Genomic DNA, 17,270 nt, shown 5'->3' on the forward strand with positions numbered 1-17,270 from the left:
ACGAAAAATCCACCAAGATTTTTGTATTAAATGATTCCTTAGTAACTAAAAAACTTTGTTTAGTTTAAAACAATGAAAATTTTTGACAAATTAATTATATAAAATAAAATCTTTTTGGGAAATCGAGTTAAATAATTTGAGTTTGAATTATAGATTTCATGAAACATTTTTAAGAATTAAATTGATCATTTGATATTTTGTAATAAAAGATTTAAATTGATTTTTAGTGGATTTGCTTATTTTACATCCTCATACTATTAGATTTTAGGCCATTGATTTATAGTTTTATTAATTCTATCAGCCGCAAATAATATTAATATTTGTTTCTAAAATATAAAAATCCCGATATATCTAAATTGTTACAATTTATTAGGTTGCGCTGGTTTTTATTCCTAGTAACATTGCCTTTTGAACAAGTTAGTTGATAAAAATTTTTCAGCAAGTATCTTACCGAGGATTTAAAAAAAGATTTAGATAAAATATAATCGATAAAGATTTTTATTTTATATTTTTTTACAAGACTTAGGAAACTCGGTATGTACAGTCTATGTGTAGTCTGCGGAAATTCTTAAATAAAATACTTGGAATAAAAATGATAGATGAGAGAATTTCGGCTCAGACTTTCCCAAAACTAAAAATATAGATTTAAATGAAACTTCCTTGATAGTACTACTAGAGCTGAAAAATAAACCTAATCAGTCTCTTTAAATTTTCTAGTCGAATATATATATACATATATGTAAAATATTTTTTTCCATAATATTTTATTAATTTTTCTCGTACAATTACTTTATTTTAAAAAAATAATTTGTATGTAAATAATGAATTATAAAAACTATAAACCTAGAGTCTTTGAGTGACTGCTCGAGTTTCACTACATTTAATTAATTATTATTAAATATTATATATTATATTTTAAGTTTAATTGTTTATTGAATTATTTACTCAATTATTAAAAAATAATTCAAATTCACAAATTTTTCGTAACATTTTAAGTATATTTTTTTCCAATTAATATCGAATTAAGTTTAAATCGAATTCAATCAAAAAGTAATGTATTTTTTTATCTTCAATCGATTTTAATCGGATTCAGTTTGAAATTTTCGATTGACGTTCAATCGGATTCAATCGGAGTTTTTAATCACCGTTGAATAAAATTTTTCTTAATCTCTTAATCATATAAAAGAATATATACAATTTGTTTACTTTTAATTTAATTTCATTGCTTATAAACATCCGGTTGATTCACAAATATATGTATATATATTGATATTTTAAAGGATAAAAAAAAAATTTTGTGTATGAATCAGCGTTAGACGATGCACCTCATATTATTCCCGTATTTCTTTGAAGGTCTCGCGGTCTCTGGACCTCTTTCCTCTTTTTTCTTATTTCTTAGAACTGAATCCAAGAGTCTGATCGGGTCTCATCATTCCGACTTTCTTATTTTATATATGTATATTATACACAAATATATATTACTATATTTTAAGTATTTTTTTTTATTCCATTCACTATTCACTATTTTCTCTCATCTTATTTTACGCTTTGGATTTAAAAGAAATAAAATTTTACTATATTTCTCCCACTTAAACTTTCATTCATTCTAAAAAAAATCACGTGGTAAAAAGACCGGGGAATGAATATATTATATAAGTCAAAGGGTTCACCGATTTTATAACATTTCAAGTTTTTCTACCAACTTGCAAGTTTGTCGCGGAATTTTTTTTTTTTTTTTTACTAATAGTTCAGTCAATAGATGAATAACTTAAAATTTAAAAAAAAATTAATTGAATTTTTAGTCAATTTCTTTAAAAATTACGCAGTTTTTTATCTTGAAACTTTAATTATTTTTAAAATTAAATCTACACAAAATTAATAAAAAAAATTACTGAGAAGTGTCGAGTCATACGTGATTTATTTTTATTTTCTCTTATTACTTATCGTCATGTACTAAAAAACTTTTAAAAACGTTTAAAGATGAATCATCTCGTGCATAATCGAGATCTGGAAGAAAAGTTTAACGGCGGTAGTTTCAGTTCGTCCATTCGAGGAGAATGTCAATCTAGTGTTCATTCTTTCAATTATTTAAATTTTAATAATAATAATAATAATAATAATAATAATAATAATAATAATAATAATAATAATAATAATAATAATAATAATAATAATAATAATAATAATAATAATAATGATCTAGTGAATTGTGAGTTAAATTATTTAAATAAAAATGTTGATGTTGAAATGGAAATTTTTAATAAAAAAAATAATAATGAGCCGGTTATAGTCCCGACAAGTGAGTTAATTTAAAAATGAATTGAAAGTTTTAATTAAAAATAGATTATATTTAATAATTTGCTGTGTATTTAGATCCGTCTGAATGGAATTCAGAGCACGTTGAAGAATGGTTAGCATGGTGTACTCGGGAGTTTTCAATAACTCCAGCTCCAGAACGTAATAAATTACCTGATAATGGCAAGGAACTTATAAATGTCAGTATTGATAGGTGGAAAAAAATATCTGGAGGTAAAATTTTGGCGAGGCATCTTGGGTATTTAAGATTGCAGGCTACTGGTGTTTATACTGCAGATCTTATTCAGGAACAAAAAATAAATGGTAATAATTATTATTATTATTTATTGTTTATTGGCCATGAAGTTGTAACTCCTTGCGGCCATCCAAAATTCATACATTAATTCATATGGTATACATTAGTGTATTTAGCATTAGACGATTATTCACATAAAATATTTTTTACAGTGATTAAAATTACTCGTTTTTATGGGAATTTTATAATTATCACTAATATAGTATTTACTTTGAAGAAAAAAAAAATATACTTTTTTATTAAAATATATGTTTATGGGTACTCATTCCACTGAAAAGTGTCTGCTTTATAAGATTGTAATATTAATTATCAATAATAATTCAATTTTGAAAATTTTGATATTCAAAATAGATTGATTTAGGTACTTAATATTATTCCACTGGAAATTACATTTTATACTCGTCCATCCATTTATTTTTTCTAATTGACTTCTTCTTAACTCTTTACTAAAACGAAATTCAATTACAAAAAAAAAAAAAAAAAAATAATAATAATAATATTCATTACTTTTATTTTTTATTTAACCATTAAGATAATAGATAAATTGAAAAGTGCGAAGGCTATTATTGTCTCTAAAAAAAGTCACCCGAGGGAATAAAGGTCCGGTCACTTTTTTCTCACTCAACATATATATATATATATAACACTATAACTATCTCTAGTATCTCTTAATAGTAAATCTAAGATATTACCACTCTTGCTATTTATTTTATCAATTTATTTATCAAACAAACCTTTGCATTTTTATCAAAAAATTTGTTTTTTTTTTTATAAAATTAAATAATTGAAAAAAATTATTCTGACCCGCATTGATAGGTAAATTAGAGTAAAATATTTTATATTTTATGAATAATATTACACTTCGTTACTTTATTAAAATATATAATATAATATAGAGAAGGTACGTTTATTAAAAGGAATCAGTGTGTTATCACATTGAGACTTCATGAATAAACCATCGAGTGTTTAGAGCTAAAGTAGGAGAGTAGGGTGACTTAAAGTCCTTATACATCCTTTAAGACTCTCATGGTTCTTTATCTATCTATATATATAAATATATATTATATATAACATTGGAGATAGACAAAGAGATGGATGACACGAGTCATCTCTACGACTACTGTTCTTACGGTGAATTTCTGAGGGTGCAAAGCTCACCACGGGGTGCATCTATATTGTTTTCTTGATGAGCTTTTATATATTTAAGATCTTTAACCTTATTTCGTATACTTTTGAATATAATAATTATGATACATTTTATAAAATGATTTATGGTATCGCTGATGCGAAGGTTGGAAATTTTTTTTAAAAAGATATTTTTTAATTTATATAACTTGAGAATTATTTGAGTAAAAAATTTTAATTTCTAAAAATAATTTTTCGGTACAAGAAATATTTTCCATTATGAATTAAAACTTAAATTTTATTAGAATTAGAAAATAATTACTTGATGCAAAAAAATTTTTCTTGACCTAAGAAAATTTTTATTTTCATTTTATTACATTATAAATGCAAAAAATTTCTTGGGAGAAGTTATAATTTTTTTCAAGTGAGTAATTTCTTTCGCCAAGAAATCCTTTTTCTTTGTAAACTTTCGAAAAAAACATGAAATTTTTTAAAATTAATTATTGAGATAGAAATATTCGGTAAATTAAGATTTTCAAACTGAAATTTTTCAAGATATTAAAACAATTTATAATTATTAAAGCAAAAAATTTGAATTTAGGCTTAAAAATTTTTTTTTTTAGACTTGCGGACAATTAATAAAAGATTTATCAAAACAGTTAAAAAAATTTAATTTATCAAATCAAGCATTAAAATTTAGAAAAAAAAATTCTCTATATCGCGAGTATTCTTTTTTGATTAAAGAAAACGAATAATAATAAAAATAAAGTGGGCTAAAAAAATATATTATAGTTTTATAAGAGTTTTCATAGTATGAAGGAGTGAGAAAATCCAACAGTTACGACTAAAGTTGAAAGTTAAAAGGAGGGGGTGTAAGATAAGGGATGAAATGACTCGGGTAAAGGTCGCTTCCTCAGATACACTTTGTCCATCGGACATGCTCAACCACATACTCCATTTAATTATTTTAATTATTTCATCAAGAGTAAAAAATGTGTTGTGAATTATTTATTTTAGAATAAAGACTTTATTAATATTTAATTCAAATAAATATATATTTATATATAATGAGCAATAAAGTGCGTAAAAAATTATAAATAAATATTGTAATGTGGAGGAGGATACAGCATCCTCTTAATTTACAAGAGTCAACAATTCATCCAGCTATTTTTTATAATGGTAATTTTCTTTTTATTTCTGATTTTCTGTGTTATGTTTTTTAATTACATGTATAATCACTTTTATAATTAATTATTATATGGATTTATTCAATTAAAAAAATTTTCTGTAAATTTTAATTTTGAAATTTCTAATTTCGTGTTCTTGATTACGAAAATAAATATTAATGCGACAGTATGTACAATAAAATTAATTAATTTAGTTGATGTTCATTTTAAATTGCATTTTGAAAAAACGAAAAATTCAAAATTTATGTAATTATTTCTATTTAGAGTTAATCAGTATTTTTTGTTTCAATTTTGAGATAAAAATTTCGATAATAAGTCGCGAATAAATCGCGATGACTCAAAAAATTTTTAGGTAAAAAATTAAAAGAGTTATAAACTTACTTAAAAATATACTTTTTATTAAAAATTTAATTATTTTTTTCAATTTTTATTTTAAACATTTTTTAATGCCGGTTAAATTCATAAATAACAAAAAAAAAAAAAATTTGACAATAATTTTTGCTCAATTTAAAAATCTGGAATTTTATTAATATAAAGTTTTTAGTAATAGTAAATTAAAATTCTTTTAGTTAACAAAAAAACAATAAACAATTACGGGTTACTCAGAAAAAAACACTAAGCTAAAAAAATTTTGTCTATTTCTCGTTAAAAAAACATTTTAAAATCTAAATAACAATAATTCTTATTATTATTATTGAATAAATGTATCAGGACACTTTTAAGCTATCAAACAAACACCGAAAGTCTTTGTCGCTCAACTGATTTATTGTCACCGACAAATTGCCGCCACACAAGAAGTAACAATATTATCAAGCGGATCTTTTATTTTCATCCAACACTTAAAATACCCCCCAGTGTCCTTAAAATCTTTAACTTGTCTTCAATTTTATGATACTCAATTTTAAATAAACCCATATTATACATATTTTTTAATAAAAAAAAAAAAATTGTCAACTACGCGGTGACTGTGCCGTCTAATCTAAATATTCATAATATATATATATATACTTTTTCGATTTTCTACGAATGAGATGAATTAATTATTTACTAAACTGGGTGGTCTTATATCACCTGCATTAACTACAAATTTTTTTAATACTTTACCGCCATCGTGTTGATGAAAATTTTACTTTAAACTTTCCCGCCAAAAGAAACCGCGGAAATTATTTTAAATTAAAAAAAAAATATATTTATTTTATAGATGGGTGTACATTAGAATTGTTATTATATGTATATTTTAATAAATGTCTTTATAAATATAGAAAGGCTCAGCCTCCTACAGAGATCGTGCTCGTTGATTGGCTCTGGAAATATAACGTTATCGGCGGGCGTATCGTCTTCAGTGGCCTCAGCTATCGCTGGCGGGGGTAATGTCGGTGGACAAGTACAACTGTGGCAATTTCTCCTTGAACTACTGGCGGACTCATCTAACGCGAGTTGCATCACTTGGGAAGGATCTAATGGAGAATTTAAACTAACGGACCCTGATGAAGTCGCCAGGAGATGGGGCGAACGCAAGAGTAAACCTAATATGAATTATGATAAATTATCACGAGCACTTAGGTAATTTATTGTTTAATAATTATGTTGGAAGTTAATTTTTTTATTATGTTAAATATATTGTTGTGGGTACTCTTTTGAAAGGAAATTTTACATTAAGCACTAATGGCATAATAACTTTTTTTCTAAAAATGTATATATACATATGTATATGTAAATAGATATTAGGGTGTTTCAAAATAAACATTTTTTTTTTTCAAGTCTTACGGTCTTGAAAGTTAGTTTTAGAAATTAAAAAAAATCCTCCCAAAAGAGCAGCTCGAAACTTGATTCTGCCGAAAGCTAAACGAATAATAATTTTCTCATTTGAATTGCATGTAAAAAAGTTTTTTTTTGTTTTTTATCTATAAAAGTATTTTAAAAATTTTTTTTCGAAAATCGAAGTAAATGGTCTTGTAGGAAATTGAATTTTCTTTAAAAAAGCTTTCAAGTGTTTTCTTCGTACAACTAACAGAAAAAAAGGTATGAAGCTTGAAACAATAGTGAATTGAAAAACTTAACGTAAAGATAATTTCCGGATTTTATTACGTGTACATGTTTATACAGTGAATCTATATACTATGTATAATCAGTAAGGTGTTTTAAAAAGATTTCTGAGATGTTACTTATTTTTCGTATAAAATTCGAAAGGAAAATATTTTTTTTAACATTTAAAATTTTGTTTCTTTCTGTATTTTTAAATTAAAAAGGAAGTTCTGTTTTGAAAGTAAGGAACATTTTTCCCAGGTATTAAAAAAAAAAAACTCACAGATAGCATTAGCTCAGATGAAAAAGCCTCAATTTCTATCAAAAAACTGTTTAATATAATAATAAAAACAAAATGTTATATTATTTACCATTGTTTAAAGCTATACAACTTTGTTTCTGTTAGTTCTCCGACGAAAACACTTAGAAGCTTTTGTGTAGAAAATTTAATATATACTTCGATTTTCGTAAAAAAAAATTTTTTAATACTTTTATTTTTAAAAAACAAAAAAACAAAAAAAAAATTTTTTTTTTACATGCAATTTTAATGGGAAAATGAATATTCGTTGGGCTCTTGGTAGAATTGAGATTTCGAGCTGCTCTTTAGGGAGGATTTTTTTTTTTTTACCTAAATGTAAGTTTTGAGACCATAAGAAAAAAAAATTTATTTTTTTGAAACACCCTAATAGATATATATTGATGTGGGTACTCTTTAAAAATAAAATTTAATAATTTACAAGACTTAAATGTTGATTTGAGAATAAAAATATATATTTAAGCTATTTAAGATATTATTTTATTTATTAGATATTATTACGACAAAAATATAATGACCAAAGTCCATGGCAAAAGATACGCTTATAAATTTGACTTCAACGGGTTAATGATGGCTTGCCAGTCGCAAACCGGCCTCGCACTCGAGTCACCATCATCTCCAAGATCATGCCCATCGCATGTATACTCAGGATCACAATACTCCACTCAAGGAATAGCCCAACACTACTGGACCTATTCTCGATACTCACCTTAAATAATAAAGATAAATTTTTAAAATAAAAAACTAAAAAAAAATTAGATATTGATGAATTTTATTTTTCAAAAATTTAATGCATGACAAATTTAATATCTAATTATAAAATAAAATATAAATAATCCAGTATTTTAGTTTAATAAATCTTAGTATCTATTGTTGAAACCACCTCTAGGTCCCCCAGCACCTCTATCTCCCCACCCACGCCCTCTAAATCCTCCTCCTCCTCTTCCACCAAACCCTCTGGGAGGTCCACCACGGAAATTGTTATCCCGGAAAAACTTGGGGGGGCTTGGACCCGCGTATCCGGTCATATGTCCTCGTGGTGGTCTTCGCGATTGGAAACCTCCACCCGTGATTGCGTCCATCTCATACCGGCCAGCATTCATTCCGCACAATGTCTTTATAGTTGCCAATACTTTGTCTTCAATAGGACTCAGTTCCAAAATAGTTTCCGGATCTTTAGCTGCACGTACAACTAAACTCTCCAATGCAGGTCTCAAAGCTACAATAGCAGCAGCGTGTTCTGGATTAATGTCCAAATTTATCCAATTATCAAGTCTTATTACATTGTCAATGTATTCAACTTTCCGGGATCCAAAGAGCAGCAAATGAATTGGTGATACCATAGTAAGTTGCTTGCAAGAGACAGCGCGTGTTCTAATTTTCTCACCAAAAACAAAAAATGGATATGGAAAAGATTGTTCAAAATTACTGCAATTAACAGAAGTCTTGTGAATTAAAGCTGACTTTGATTCAGTTGTTAGCACTTTACGCTTCTCTTTATGGAAACAAACATTCGGATAAAGACCCATACAAAGCAATGCGGTGATGGTATCAAGACGTACGTCAGCTCCTGCTTGATAATTAAGCGGTGTTGGGCACAAAGTTTCTTCAGGAAAACCAGCAGACTGCAGTAAACCCTGTAATTGATTTTTGGCTTCCCAGGTTACACGCAAAGTAGGCAAACTCAGACCTTTTGCATCACAAAAAGATTGTTCTGCAAACTCACCACCACCTCGAGCTTCTTCCCAGCACTGGAAGGCGTTCAACATTGCAACGTGATCGCTGTATCTAGCACCTGCAAATGATTTTTGTTGAGCTGAAAGTCTGCGCATATCTGGCCCCAGATTATAGACTTCTGGGAAGGTTGTACTATTGGCTGCCATAGTTGACAAAGCATCTCCGACTCTAAGCATGCATCCCATAATCATCATTTTACCAAGTCGTGGTTCAATTGGTAGACGCGCGAGAATTTTACCCAGCGGAGTCAGTTCATCATTTGAATCAAGACACTTCATTTCACGAAGCATTACTTCTGCTTCAATTACTGCGTCAATTGGCGGTGGTTCTATTGCTTTAGAAAGAAACTTACCGATAGAACCGAGTTTCAATAATTTTATACTGAGCGCGAGCTCGTGAAGCGGAGTCCGAAACATTTCAGGAGTCATGTGTTGCTCCATGCGATTATAACGGGCTTTTGAACATAAATGAAAACAGAAACCTGGTCGTACTCGTCCAGCACGACCCATACGCTGTTCAAGATTGGTCTTGCTTGCCCATACGGTTGCATAATTGGTCATGTTGTTGTGAGAGGTAAATAATTTCATTTTAGCTTTACAAGAATCAATTACGTAAACAATATCATTAATTGTGATTGAAGTTTCAGCGATATTAGTCGATAATATGACTTTTGTTACATCAGGAGAGACTGGTTCAAAAACTTTTCGTTGATCTTCACGTGGTAATTGAGAATGAAGAGGAATTATTACGTAACGTGAACCCCCAAAGACTGGATGTTGCTGAAGATGTTTCATTAATGCAAATATCAAATTCCAACCTGGTAAAAATACCAAAACTGCTCCGGGTATTCCTTGATTGCGAATATACTCCAATAAAGCCTCGATTAGTTCAAAACTTATTTCTTTCTCTGACAGCTGGGCCATCGCGTTCTTTGTATGTTCCGAGTAATCACCGCTCACGAATTTATTCATATTTTCTTCTGGTTCTGCGTCTGGAAGATTATCATCTGGGTCACGAGATTTACGCTTACGCGAGTCCATTGGAGGAACAAAATTAGTCAGATGAATGCAGTCTTCTAGAAAATATTGCTGGACTGGATAAGCACGTCCGGGTACTTCAATTACTGGACATTTGTTGAAGTAATCGCTGAAGAGAGTCGTGTCTATGGTAGCAGACATTAGTATTACGCGGAGGTCAGGATATACGTGAACCATATCTCGGAGAAGGACCATTATAAAGTCGGAATTAACGTCCCTTTCGTGGATTTCATCAACTATGACGTGAGATACGCCTCTAAGACCACCTTCTAATTTACGGAGAAGTACTCCAACAGTACAAAATAAAATACTACCATAAGGTCTAGGTAGTAAAGACTCGAATCTTACTGAATAACCGACAGACTGTCCAATACTTTCGCATCGCTCGGCAGCAACGCGATCTGCTACCGAAACCGCGGAAATTCTTCTTGGCTGGGTTACAACTATACTGCAGTAAGCGCCCTGTTCGGAGGCTATGTAGTCGTCGAGGATAAACTGACAAACTTGAGTCGTCTTACCACACCCGGTGTTACCACGGATAATTATCACTGGATTGTCATTAATAGCAGCCATTATTTGGCTTTTCATGGCAAATACCGGAAGGGTTGAACGCTCTTTTATGCTTTGCTGAAGCTGGGTGTCTTGTTGTAAACGCTCGCGTTGGTCTGTCATCATATCAACTGACAGTTTATCTAGTGGAGTCGTAGCAAGTGGACCCTCGTCGATATTGCAGTTGATCCAAGGGTTCCAGTTAGGCTGTGGCGGAGACCAAGATACCACACCAGCGGGTTGCGGGACCGAGGAAATAAAGTCATTGAGCACGTGGTCAGTTACTAGAGAGATTCCGGGTTTCGTTTCCCCTTTTCCGTCTGGATCAGTTTTTGGATTATTAAGAGGAGGTTTTTGAATGTCTACAGGTTTTATTTCTAGTCCGTTAAGAACTTGGTGAATTTGATCGACAAGCTCGGGCGATATCTTGACGGGGTACGGCTTCATTTGTTCAGTTTCACGAACTTTTTTCAATGTACCCGAAAAAGCTTCGATTACTCCAAGATGGTAAAGTTGACGGACTAGAGACAAAGCACAACTTTTTGATGCCGTTTGCTTGTTTGATGCTGTTTCTCGGCCAGTTATATCTGAAAATTTTAGTAATTTCATTTAAATAATTATTTACTTATTTTAATTATAATAAAAACGCAGATTATATTTATTCTATTTTTAAATAAGGCAAAGGCCCCTGTACCCGCTCAGTACCATTAGTCGCTCACTTTAACTGTTCAATACGATTTTTATAATTTTTAGAAAAAAAATATTTCAACTAAAAAACTTTTCTTTAAAAAGATAATCTTCATCAAAATAAAAAAATAATTTGTTTTTAACTTTTCTTTCATTTTTGCGTTGGTTACTCAGTAAATGTGAAGAAAAGAAAAAAAAAAAATTCCAAAAATAATCAAAAAAATTAAAATTGAAACTTGGATTTTGTGTTCGAAATTATTTTTTTTTTTTTACATTTATCGTCGTGATGATATGACCTCGATATAACAATAGACCCAAAGGCCAAGAAATTTCATATACGAAACGTGTTTGAAAAATGTTCGAAATTGTTTAAAATTTGTTTTAAGCAAAATAATATCAATATCTCGGAAATTCAAAATTACGAAAATTTTCTTACTTGTTTAGTTTGAAAGAATCTGAAAATTTGAAAAACTAAAAGTTCGAAAAAAAAATACACAAAGTTCTTTATAAAAAATTTTCTAAACGAAAAAAATCAAATCATTGAATGTTCGAAAAATATACGAAATTGAGTCACGATTCGATGTTCGAGCTTCATACATGTTTCGAACATTTTTGTCTTTTCATACGGGTAGGGGCTTTTATTACCTTATCTTATTTTCTATTTATTTTATCGCTAAACTATTCTTCAAGAGTATGTATTAAATTTTGTATCAAATGATTTCTCTAGATGTCTAAACAAAAATTATAACTCATTGCTTATAACTACTTGAAATTAGTATAGTAATTGATAATTATTTTTAAAAAAATTATTTGGAAATTTTTTTTTTTTTCAAATATATATTAGGTCCAGTTGACTTTACAATAAAATTATAACATCAAACCGTTCTTAGAAAGCATACAATTTTCTTTTAACAGTTTAATTATCAAAAAATAATCGAAATTTGATTAATAACCGATATTCATATTAGTTGATGTGATCAATGATTTCTATTGAAAAAATGTTACATTCAATTAATTTTTAAAAAATATTTTATTTCGGGTTGAGTTTATCGCGAAATCTCATCAGATTTTTTTTTTTACAAGTAATCAAAGTTTCTATCTACTGATATATTTAACGAAAAAAAATGATTAAATAATTTATAAATTAAAGCAATGTATAATAAATGTCATAAATAAATTCTATTATAAAAAAAATTATTTTGAGTTAGTTTTGTAAAAATTAGACCCTAACGTTCCCCGCAAAAAATTTATAAAAAATAAAACTTACTTCTGCCCAATTGCTTGACATAAAATGTCATTTCAGCCATGAAACTCCTGCAAAAAAAGAAAAAAAAAAAATTAGCATTAATTTTAATTTCTGATAGTAGTTTAAAAAAAGAGCAAAAGCAAATTCATGCATTAGCATAATAAAAAATAAATGAAAAAATTAAAATACATAAAAGAAAAACTCACCCATTGGATGAATTACAATCCAAGACCACCTTGAAGTACACAATAATCATCAGACATCATCCATCGTCATCATCATTATCATTATTATTGTTATTATTATTACTATTATGATAGTCATTATCAAAGCTAGTATTGTAATTTTTCAATAAAAGCTTTGACTTATAAAAAGTAAACTTTCGCTTAATTCATGTATACCCAAATGTATTCATGAGTTAGCAGTTAAAATTGATTTATTTTATAGTTTATAGTGTACCCCAAAATAGTCTTGCTAATTGGAAAAAAAAAATAAATAAAAAAAGTCACCAGCAATCTTTTGATTCATACCTAGTGTGATCAGGACCGACAGGCGTATACTTATAATCAGTATTTATTTTATTTGATTGCATAAATTGATGTAGTTTAGATTTAGCATTTTCGATGGTCCAGTTTCCATGGATACTTGCATTAACATCAAGATCTTCAGCTTCCTCGACACGTTTTTGATCAGCAATGCGGTCTAAGTAAGTGTAGTTTGACTGTCCGCGATCATTGTAAGGCCGGTAAGCCTGCCCAATGTCATTGGGACCCATTCCATCCTGAAAGACTGATCGTTGCGGATGGGAGCCTTCAGGTCCACCAGCTGGTCCGTCTGGTCCAAGTCCAGATCCATGTACTGGTCCTGGCCCTGATCCTCCTCCAGGAACGGGTCCAAGATCACCTGGAACATCTTTTATAGCGACGTGACCAGCTCGGACGAGATAGTTTATGAAATCACGAGATGCATTGCCCTGAGCGTCTTTTTTGTTCGTTGAATTACCGACGGCGACGTAATCAAATCCGTTGACTCGAAGCTCACAGAGAAAACGTTGACGATGCTTTGGTCCTAATTAAAAAATATAATTGTTTGAAATTTAATAATTTATTCATAAGTTTAAAATGTTTGTTTTTATTTTAATTTTTTAAGTAATTACCAGTTGGGCGGACATCAAATTGAGGTTCTTTAGAATTTTTTGTACACCATTGATGTAAAAATGATTTAATGTCTCCCATTATTTTAACCAATTTTACCGAACTTAAAATCAGTTAGCAGAAATAAATGAAATGTTCCTTTGGATCAATAAATTTAAATATTTTATTTTTAATTTACGAATTAAATATTATTATTTGTTTACACTTTTATAGATGTCTGGAGATTAATAACAACACTTATTAATTAGCTTATAATTTATATGTTAGGATTGATAATAGATTTTTTACTATAAGCCATGTAAGGTTGTGTTACTAGAGTTGCCAGAAAATCACAAATGCTCTGTGTTATGACCTCCACCTATCGGGAGGTCGATTAATTAATTCTCTATAAATTAATTCGCGTATACTAGGGCCACTTCGCCCGGGAGTATTTAAATACTCAGCTCTGGTAGGTTGATTATGAATTGGTGAAAGGCTGTTCAGAAAAGCGAGGTTTTCTAAGTTGGTTGAACAATTTTTAATTGTAAGTATATCTTTGCTTAGTACAACGACGTTCGCGCTCGAGCTTCTGGCTAATTCTGCCTTACAAAATCAATCTTAAAATTATTCTAAGTTAGAAGGGGCGTCAGCCCTGGAGACTATGGCGGGGTAAGGTTTTCTTATTGGCTGATGTGGGGACGTAGTCGGGGCCTCATGACGTCACAGAGTATCTCCGCCCCTCGAGGTTGAATCCTCCGTTCCGTGGCTTGGTCGATCCTTTTCTACAGTTGCTACGTTGTCTGGAGTCATGTGGTATTTCCCGCCATTAGGTCCAAGGCTTTCACCCTTACAGATGTTTGGACCGCTCGAATTTTATTGCGGTCTCTAATCGGCTTACCCTCCATTACTCAAGTTTTTTATACATAACAGTTTTAAGAAATTTTCTTATTAAAATTTATGGCAGGGTACTTGAATCTCTAAAACTACTTAAATACAAAATACACGGAATTTTTATAAATAACTTACAAATGTCTACAAAACTTTCTCTTAATTTTAACGAACAAAGGATTTCAAACATAAGTTCCTTTTATGGTTTTTTCGTTTATAATTTTATTTTAAACAAGCTTCGAGTGACCAGATGTTTTATTACTCTTATTTATTACTTCCGAAAAACCCAAGAATTTCCCACGATTTATTTAAATATAATTATATTTAAATAACCCGCGTAAGAGATTGTTTGTTAACTCCGCGAGGGGTCATTTCGATCGGGCAGGTGGATCGCGATGGGACATCACACCTTCCCCCTTATTTTAAAGGTGTTACATACAGTAACAGCTTTATACTCTCTCGAGAGATCAAAACATACACATGTACTTGACATTACAATTGATCACAAAAGCACATCCATTTAAAAAAATCACAAATGAAGATTAAATGTATATCTTAACATTACGTTTTATGTTCTAAAGATAAGGTTAGTACAATTAATTTGTTTTTAATTACAATGTTGTTGTCTAAATACCATAACCTGAACATTTGTTTACATTTGTCGAAACACCTAGCTTATTTTAATTTTAAGATATTGCTTCTTATTAATTTCCTACTTTACTTAGGGCTAAATTAAATTAATTTTATTTTTTAGGTCGCATCAAAATTGCTTTTTATCCCGTGTATGATGAATTACATTTAACTACTTTGCACACACAGATACAAATGATATCGCTCAGGCACTCAGAACAGTTTATTCCTAATCTACGCGAATTACAATTTATTTTATTTTACGCTTCGTCATTGCTCTCGTCTGAACTATTTGGGTTATCCTCGAGGCGGATATGGGCAAGTTTTAATTTGTTGGTATGTACTATTTTCGTTCTATTATTGTTTAGAGCTATCATTACATTTAAGTCATCAAATACTTCAACTATTTCATAGGGACCGTCCCATTGGCGATCGAACTTCGACAGTCTCGGCTCTTTTAATAAATATACGAGATCATTGACCTTGAAGGTTTTCGGATTTTGGTTTCTGTCATAATAGGCTTTGGAACGATTTTTAGCGGCTTGAAGGTTTTCCGCGGCAGTGGCCTGCGTAATAGTAATCTTATTAAAAAGGTCGTCAAAATACTGTATATATGTCTTTGGGATCTTTTCTTTGGCGAATTCTGAAGGAATACGAGCCTTTTTCCCGAATATTAATTCATGAGGTGTAAAACCGGTGGATTCGTGAACTGAGGTATTGTATGAAAACATACCAAACACTATCCATTGATCCCAATCTTCATCTTTACAATAGTGTTTTAGATATTGGATGAATACGTGGTGGGCTCGCTCGAGAGACCCTAGTGATTGCGGGTGGAATGCCGTGGACTTAATTTGATTGATTTTAAAGATTTGGCAGAAGGTCTTCATCATCTGACTGGTAAAATTACTGCCTTGATCAGTATGGATAGCTTTTGGGCATCCGAACCGTGCAATAAAATGTTTCGCAAAGGTGGTAGCGACCGTTACTGAGTCCATTCTCGGGATGGGGATCGCATCAGAGTACTTTGTCAAGTTATCCTGGATAGTTAATAAATAGCGGTTTCCGTCAAGGGTTACAGGTAGGGGACCCACTATATCCATTTGTATTTTATCGAACGCTTCCTCTGGGGTGTCGGTTATCCTCATTGGCTGTTTAGTTTTTACGCGTACTAGTTTGTTCGATTGGCAACTATTACAAGTTCGGACGAAATTTTCTATATCGTTCTTCATATTTTTCCAGTAGAAATCTTCCCGAACGCGATTGTATAATTTCCTGACTCCAAAATGTCCTCCGACTACCGAATTATGATATTCTTTAATAATATTCTTTTGCTCGTTTACCGGCGGGAATCTGATTTCGCCCGTACAAATCGTGAAATTATAGTTTTCATTCGCGAATTTATCTTTGAGGTTTTGTTCTAACAATTTCCAGAAAGGCTGAGAGTGTTCATTTTGTGCTTTAGAAAGACTTGCGGTTTTCACGTTTACATGCTCCATTAGATGTTTTAAGGCTGCGATACTACTTTCTACGTTACCAATATCCGCGCGCTCGTTTCTAGTGTTTTTAATTATTAAATGAAAAATGTAATTTACATTCCACCGAGTAGCAAGAGCTTCTCCCACGTTTCTCGGGTGTTGGAGTAGTTCTTCCACAGTAAACACGCCTTGCTGGAGTAACTCTCTACTCGATTTAGGTATATGTGTACAGTCTGCTGATATAAATTGGATGATGTTATCTTTACGCAAAATTAAACTGTCTTTAGTATAGGAAAATCGTAATGGGACTATGGCTAAGATCTTTCGAATCTCCAGGTAAGTATTTTTCGTCTGCTTATGGTTTGTACTGTCGTCAATTACGTCATCTAGTTTTCTTTTTCTATACATTGCCTGGCAAACCTCCAGCGTGCTCTTATCACTTGCCTCGCACCACCGTACTCCGCTGTTACAGACTTCTGTGGCCTGAGGTTCCGGATGTACGTGCAAGGTCTTATCATATGAACCTGGTTCACACCACATTCCGCTGTTACGATCTCTGCTGTATCGAGGTTCCGGATATGTGTGTAAACCATCTTTACTTAAATTTGACTTCCACGAGAG

The 17,270-nt window shown here is 30.7% G+C and overlaps 2 protein-coding genes across 3 annotated transcripts; one reads left to right on the top strand and one right to left on the bottom strand.

Annotated features, from left to right (window-relative positions):
* Nucleotides 1-14: 14 nt before the first annotated feature.
* On the top strand, nucleotides 15-7,978 carry LOC130673779 (DNA-binding protein D-ETS-6-like). The gene is made up of 4 exons (XM_057478983.1): nucleotides 15-2,299; nucleotides 2,374-2,619; nucleotides 6,186-6,486; nucleotides 7,756-7,978. The coding sequence occupies exons 1-4, from the start codon at nucleotides 1,981-1,983 to the stop codon at nucleotides 7,976-7,978; spliced, it is 1,089 nt and encodes a 362-aa protein (XP_057334966.1). The 5' UTR covers nucleotides 15-1,980.
* Nucleotides 7,970-13,909, bottom strand: LOC130673776 (dosage compensation regulator). Of its 2 annotated transcripts, XM_057478980.1 has the most exons (4): nucleotides 13,677-13,909; nucleotides 13,051-13,588; nucleotides 12,542-12,588; nucleotides 7,970-11,174 (listed from the first exon to the last, which is right to left on the bottom strand). In XM_057478980.1, exons 1-4 carry the CDS (start codon nucleotides 13,753-13,755, stop codon nucleotides 8,125-8,127), a joined length of 3,714 nt encoding a protein of 1,237 aa, XP_057334963.1. In that variant the 5' UTR covers nucleotides 13,756-13,909; the 3' UTR covers nucleotides 7,970-8,124. The 2 variants fall into 2 exon arrangements, with proteins under 2 accessions (XP_057334963.1, XP_057334964.1); XM_057478981.1 differs by lacking the exons at nucleotides 13,051-13,588; nucleotides 13,677-13,909 and adding an exon at nucleotides 12,727-12,755.
* Nucleotides 13,910-17,270: the final 3,361 nt, after the last annotated feature.

The sequence above is a fragment of the Microplitis mediator genome, chromosome 8 (assembly GCF_029852145.1).
Source record: "Microplitis mediator isolate UGA2020A chromosome 8, iyMicMedi2.1, whole genome shotgun sequence".
NCBI classification, from domain to species: Eukaryota; Metazoa; Arthropoda; class Insecta; order Hymenoptera; family Braconidae; genus Microplitis; species Microplitis mediator.